This window comes from Acyrthosiphon pisum, chromosome A2 (genome assembly GCF_005508785.2).
Source record: "Acyrthosiphon pisum isolate AL4f chromosome A2, pea_aphid_22Mar2018_4r6ur, whole genome shotgun sequence".
NCBI lineage: Eukaryota > Metazoa > Arthropoda > Insecta > Hemiptera > Aphididae > Acyrthosiphon > Acyrthosiphon pisum.
Window position 1 is genome coordinate 57586028 of NC_042495.1, and position 6897 is coordinate 57592924.

At 28.7% G+C, this 6897-nt stretch overlaps 1 protein-coding gene across 1 annotated transcript; it reads right to left on the reverse strand.

Annotated features, from left to right (window-relative positions):
* Positions 1-1676: 1676 nt before the first annotated feature.
* LOC100161135 (protein SDA1 homolog) lies at positions 1677-5900 on the reverse strand. Its single transcript, XM_001946806.5, has 13 exons — positions 5641-5900; positions 5365-5568; positions 5119-5301; positions 4985-5050; positions 4733-4909; positions 4564-4662; positions 4232-4466; positions 3800-3935; positions 3565-3739; positions 2974-3494; positions 2817-2901; positions 2601-2756; positions 1677-1788 (listed from the first exon to the last, which is right to left on the reverse strand). Exons 1-13 carry the CDS (start codon positions 5725-5727, stop codon positions 1744-1746), a joined length of 2169 nt encoding a protein of 722 aa, XP_001946841.2. The 5' UTR covers positions 5728-5900; the 3' UTR covers positions 1677-1743.
* Positions 5901-6897: the final 997 nt, after the last annotated feature.

Sequence of the window (6897 nt, forward strand, 5' to 3'; positions counted from 1 at the left end):
ATAATAAAAATTGTATAGCTCTCGATTACTTACCTACCTGTTATTTAAGTATGTTATGAATACCTAAAAATTTTGCTTAAAAAACACAATATAATATGATATGCTTTCTGTCATATTGAGTACAGAAGGTGAAGAAATCAAGGTTAAGTCAGAACTGCAAAGTAGTGAAATACAATTGTATTTTAGTAGTAAATATATGAGTATTTTAGCTCACGGGTATACACGTATATTTTTATTACACGGGCCTTAACCCCGTGTTGTGTAAAAACACTGGTGCCCGTGTAGTTCACTACACGTGTAATCGAGACCTCTAGTTTGAACTTTGAACTCCTACAATATACCCCAGTTTATAATTAATTTTGTTCATTTTGTATAAATACCTATGTACCTACTAATTATATGGCAACAATTTGTTGAAAGGGGTAACATTTTTTTTTTACTTGCACGGGGCGGGGCATAATACTTAGCGCCAGCCCTGGATATAGTATTAACTATTAGTTACTATAGGCTACTATTAAACTTGTTAGTATTTAGTATTAAGATGACACTACAACCTCATTTGTTATTCCGTCTTACAAGTGCATAACATAGCAAATTAAACTCTAAGCAGATCACGTTTAGGTCTGTTAGTTTAAAAATTAGAGTGAATTGACCTCTTATAAAACTTAAAGGTCAGATTATTACCTAGGGCATTTTGTTATATTTTAATTTTAAAGTGAGTTATTAGTATTTTAAGATGTAGAAATAATTTACAATTTTAAAATACTCATAACATGCTTTTAAGTTAAAATATAATATTCTTACCTTAAGTTTCATAATAGGTCGATTCACTCTAACTTTTAAACGAACTAAACAAAAACTGCTGAGCGTAAAATTTCCTGTTACGCACTTGTAAGACGGAAACAACAAATGTCTGCATCCTTTTAATTTATTTTTTATACTAGCCACTAGGTACCTATTATAGTTATTGCATAAATCTATTTAATAAAAATTAATTGCTGTCCGTTGGTTACCCCGTATTACTTGAGAACAACAGCACCGATTTACTTAATTTTTTTCTAAAATATTCCTTATAGTCCAAAGGAAGTCTTTATGAAAAGAAAAATTGGAAAAGTTGCCAGAAAATGTGTTTATAGTTTATATTTTTAATCCCTATACCTAGTGGCTAGGTAGCTAAAAGGTAGCTCACAGATATTTTTTTTTTAACTCACTTTTATTTTTGCTTAGTTAATAATTAATTACTTGTACTTAAATGAAAATATTTTATTTTATTTTTGCTAATTATAACAAGTAAACTTTAAAATGTTTATAATAGTTTGACAATTGACTCATAATTTTGTAGTCAATATTTATATAGTTATTAGTGAACTGGGCTTATATAACTATGTTTAACCTTTTTCAATGAAACAAATAACAAGTAACAACTATACTCTATTCAAATTAAGAAACACAGTCAACGGTGACCAGTTTTTGTTGGCAGTAGTCAGGCACCACGTGTTTGTCATCCCACCTAGTCAACTATTACAACTGTAATATAATAAGTGTAAGCAATACATTTGACGTGTAATATTGCCACACCCCTGCACACAAGTCGGCCACAACTGTGTTTCTTAACTTGGATATACATATTACATATTACATATAGACAATAAACCTCGAATAAATCAACACCTATATTTCAATTGTTATCTTGTACTTTATTCACACTTTTAAATATATGAATTTCAGAAACGATTTATTCTATTATTTCATCTTCTTCAACTTGGTCAAATGATTTCGTAATGCAATCTGAAAAGACAAAAACAAAATTCTATTTATGAAGCATCATTATTAATTATATTTTCAACATATAAAAAAACATAAGAATATAAATAAATAGTAACAAACAAAAATCACTTTTCTTTTTTAAATTTTATATAAAATAAAATGTTAAGACAGTAAAGTAAAATATTTAAAAATCTTTAAGCAGGGGCTCGGCGCGTCCATGTTAATGTCGGGTAATGACCCAACCTCTTTTTTAATAAATGCGGCCAGCTATCACATTTTATTTACATCATAACTTTATTATGAGCATGAATATATTTAAGCCATGATAATGAGTATATGTATATTTTGAGGCTGCAAAGTTTTGAAATTGTCCGACCACGTTTTAAAAACTTCGGTGTCACTGTCCATAAAACATTTGCTATTCTTATTGTTCAGTTAATGTTGTACATATGACAAATACATTAAATTGTATTGATACAATGACTGAACGTAACTATTCTCTTAACCATTTGTAACTAGTAGCAGCTAGTCGGTAAAATATTTGGTGTCAGATCTAAAACTCATATTATTCTCATGGCCTCACATCAGTACAACCCACAACCCACCCATTGATGTTGAGGCACAGGCCTCAAAAAATTACTTCACAACACCACTGATCACATTTGAGTCAATACCCTAAATTAAATTCTTATGGACATTATTTATTATTTATAAAAACAAACAAAAAGTTCCAACTAATAATCAAAAATATTATCATGAATATGAATTTAAGCTATTATTACTGTTTAAGATAAAAATAATGTAATGATTATTTTTTTTAATTTATAAGTTACCTGTTTATCCTTAAAAGACTTCTTCGCTTTTCCTTTTGCCTTGTGTTTAATCATCATGAAATTCTTGGTTTTCTTTTTTTCTCTGTTTGTCTTACTAGAAAATGGATTTAAACGTCCATCCTTGTATCCAAACTTTTCTCTTCCCTCTTGCCCTTTCTAAATATAATATAATGTATACATATTATGTAATTTATTTAATAGTCAATTTATTGATACCTTAATAGAGTCTATTCTTGTTTGTTTATCGTGTTTTCTTTTTTTATAAATATTTTCAATATCTTTCAGCCTAACTAATTCTCCTCTGCAAAAAAAAAAATAAATAAAAATGTACTATATTATTTAATATGTTTTAAAAATGTTTATAAGTTATTACCTCGATGATTCTTCGGGTTCAGCAGGTCTTTTGCGATTTTTAGCAGATGTCATCTGTTTGCTTAATTGAGCAATTTCTATACGTTTAAAATCTTCATCTGATAAAATTCTCATAGAACTAACTTGTGCTGCTTTTTCTTTCTTTTCAGCCAATTGTTCTTTTTTAGATATTACTTTCTTTTTTTTTGTTATTATATTTGTTGTTGAGTTCTGTGTGGAAATACTTTGATCTGTGTCATTTATACCCTCAGTATCAGAAGTATTTTCTATGTCCTCATTGTCATCATCACTATCATTAACATCTTCATCTTCATCTTCACCATCTATATTCTCATCATCACTGATTTCATTCTCCGAATGACTAACATTCACCCATTCATCATCACATGACTCATTAGAATCATCAGCGGAATCATTATTTTCTGTATCTAGAAGTATTTCAGCACCAGATACAAACTCTTTTGCATCCACTTCACCATATTTTCTTGCAACAATTTCCAATGATGCTTCGGTAGGTCTTCCCTGGATAATATAATAACATAACCATACTTAAATAAAATAAATGTAATACAATTTATAAAAAAAAAATTACCCTATCTTTTTTATGCAATAAATGTGGCATAGAAGATCTATAAACATGTATTAATGACTTAGCTGCCATCATGACACTACGCTCACGATAATTCTTGTATTGAGCAAGATCTCTTAATAAATCTTCAGTCATAACTAATGGGGCTCTTGTACACATCTCACGAATAGCATTTAAACTAAAATACATACATATAACATTATATACTATTTTAAAAATAATTCATTGCAAACTTTACCCAATTGCCATAACATCAGATGAATTTCTTTCTGTAACAAAATTATTCACTAAAGCACGTAACACAGGTTCTAAAACATCAGGTGGAACAATTTCGTGTGATGCCTGAGCAACAAATTGCATCATTCGTACTACCTCTAGAAAATTTTTAATTCAATTATTGTTGTAATAATAGTTAATCTGATATGATAACTTTCAGTAAACATTTAACTATACTTTATACATGCACTAATGAATACTAATAAACTATTAACACAAAAATATATATTATGACATTTGACCATTACAGTAAAAATATCAAAATAAATAAAAGATACAGACTCACATGACTATTCAAATAAATTAAAAATAATATGTATACATTTAATTTACAATTTTTAAAAATAAATAAATATTTATGACTTTATGAGAAAGACAAAACGTATATAATGACCTTTTTGGTGAGGTTGTAGGAACCTTTGGATATAAGGATAAAAATTGAAAATTATTAATTGGTGTAAACCAATTAAACGTGACACTACATCTAATGTCAACATTTTCACTTCAAATCGTTCATGTCTTTTTTCTAATTGATGAAATAACTTCTCAGCAAACCCTTGAGGATCATGTATTAATGTCAAAGCTGCAAAATTAGATGATTGTTTTTGATTCTTTTTTTTTTTATTTTTCTGAAATAATATAATTGAGTTGTTTTAAAATTACATTTTTATGAATACAAATAAAATATAATTTTTAGTTAATTTGATAAGTTACAAAAATACATACCTCAACTAATCTTTTAACTTTTTTTAAATTTTTTGTTCTTTTTCTTGTTGTTTTGCTCACTTTATTTGCCATAATCACTTCTCTAGTATTTGGTGTGTCCTTTAATAATAATTTCAAAAATGTCAGTATTTTAAGGAACAATATAATATATAATTTGAAAAATATTTACATCATCGGAACTTGATGAATCACTATCATCTGAAGAATCATTATTATCCACAGTTACAAAAAATTTTAATGCAGCAACCATGACTTTGGTAATTTTTGAAAAACAACCTGTTGATATTACATTCACTGTCTTAGTATCTCTCCAAATATTTTTCTTGTACAAATCAACCATTATACCCTAAAATAGAAAACCTTATTATATTATTGCAGTATATTACCAATTAGGTAGTTATCCAATTTATGTTAAACTCACCAAAGACATTTTAGCTGCTTTAGCATTATTATCTTTAAGCATAGTGTACATGAAATTTTGAAGATTCTAAATAAAAAACAATAAATACAATCTACATTTGTTCATAACGTAAGTATTATTTTTATAACACTTACTCGATTCAACTTAGCATCTTTATGTTTTGAATTTAAGTTCTTAATGTCAGAAACTATATGTGATTCTAAAAATTTTCTCAATTCCTTATCTTGTGATCTGAGTAAGCCAAAAAATAGTGAAAGCAAATCTGTAGGTGTCAATAATCGCTTATTACGTAACAATATTAAAGCTCGGCAAAATGTCTGAGAATATAAATACATTGAAATTAATATTATTATTTATCATTATTAATAATTATTAATTACCATTCGCATATCCTTATCTAGAACAGGTCCGTGTGTCTGTAACATATTTGTGAGTTCTTGTGCAAAGTTGGCCAATTCACCAGGATAGCAATGCGCTACCTGGGCCATAAACATTACCAGTTCATCAAGACTTTTATTGAAATCTGTTGGGCGCAACGTGAAGACTGCCAATAGTGACTTATAATGGCGTTGTTGTTGTAAGAACTAAAAAACAAAAAAAGTTTGCGTTTTCAATATTAATCATATTAGGTAAGTAGTGAATTTCTTTAAGCTTACTTCATCCTTATATGATGCTGGATCCCTTTTTATAAGATTTTGGAGTTGTGGTAAATTATTTGGCAACTGATTATTGTGCCGTACCATTATGTATTCGAAGTGGCTATCAACACGTCAGACATGAAAACTAGTACGATGTTATGTCAACATGACTATCATAGACAATAAAACTAACAGTATGTGAATCGGGATTCGGGAGCATGGGATAAGGCCACATGTCTGGCCGGGAAATAATGAAATACGGTGAATGCCGAATGGTGATACGGACATACGGTAGATCTCCCGGAGTCGGAGTGATAAAAATAAAAATAAAAAATTCATTATTGCCAACTTCTTAAAGTAAAAATCCCACCAACAATGCTGCAACCTTATAGCGTTTTCGATTTGACGCACTTTTTGCACTCGGTGCGCACTGAGTGCAAAAACGTATTCGATTTGACCAATATCCAGTGAACTGGTGCGGTGTTTTGTATTCGATTTAATTGTAGGGATTAGAATTTCAACTCATTCCGCTAAGTCGAATCATTCAATTCAGCTCCATAGGCGTAAATTGGGGGGGGGGGGGCTTAGACCCCTAAAAAATAGTATAGCCCCCTCATTTTAAATCTTCAAATTTCAGTTTTCAAATTCCTAAGCTGGAAAACAGTAAAGCACCGATAGGTATAAGATTATATTATTAACGTTTAAGTAATACATTTTGTATTGTAATAAAATTAGAAATTATTGAGTTAGATCAATATTAATTATTATTTTATAACAACAATAACAGGTTATGTAATAATATGTTTATGCGAAGTTGGAAGTATCTTATAGCGTTTTCGATTTGACAAAATAGTGTGCACTGAAATTCCACTGGCACAGATAGCAAGTGTTACATGAAAATTGCATTAGGTTTGGAATAGTTGGAAACTATTAACACGGGTATAGGAATAACTTTTTTTTTAAGTATCTGAAACAGAAATTTGAAAAAAAATCCCCCGACTACAATATATTTTTTAAACGTTAATTAGTATCTATAATAGTATAATTACCATTTACCATATTATTAATATTTAATTACAAATACGTATATTATATTTTATTATTAAAAAAATTATTAAAAAAAAATGCAATTCAGACTGCTAGTATAACTATTTATTATTTTAATATTTTATCAAGTTAATATTTAGTATTTAGTGGATTACATAGTACATAGTAGGTACATACTAAACAATAAAGATGCATGTTTTGAGCGATCAGACGCTGAAACGCGTGATC

Excerpts from the sequence above, each read along its gene's own strand:
- LOC100161135 (XM_001946806.5), bottom strand. The coding sequence starts at position 5,727 with ATGGTACGGCACAATAATCAGTTGCCAAATAATTTACCACAACTCCAA. Across the intron at positions 5,569-5,640 it reads CAGCATCATATAAGGATGAA|TTCTTACAACAACAACGCCA; the intron begins GTAAGCTTAAAG and ends TTTGTTTTTTAG. Across the intron at positions 2,757-2,816 it reads CAAGAATAGACTCTATTAAG|AAAGGGCAAGAGGGAAGAGA; the intron begins GTATCAATAAAT and ends TATTATATTTAG.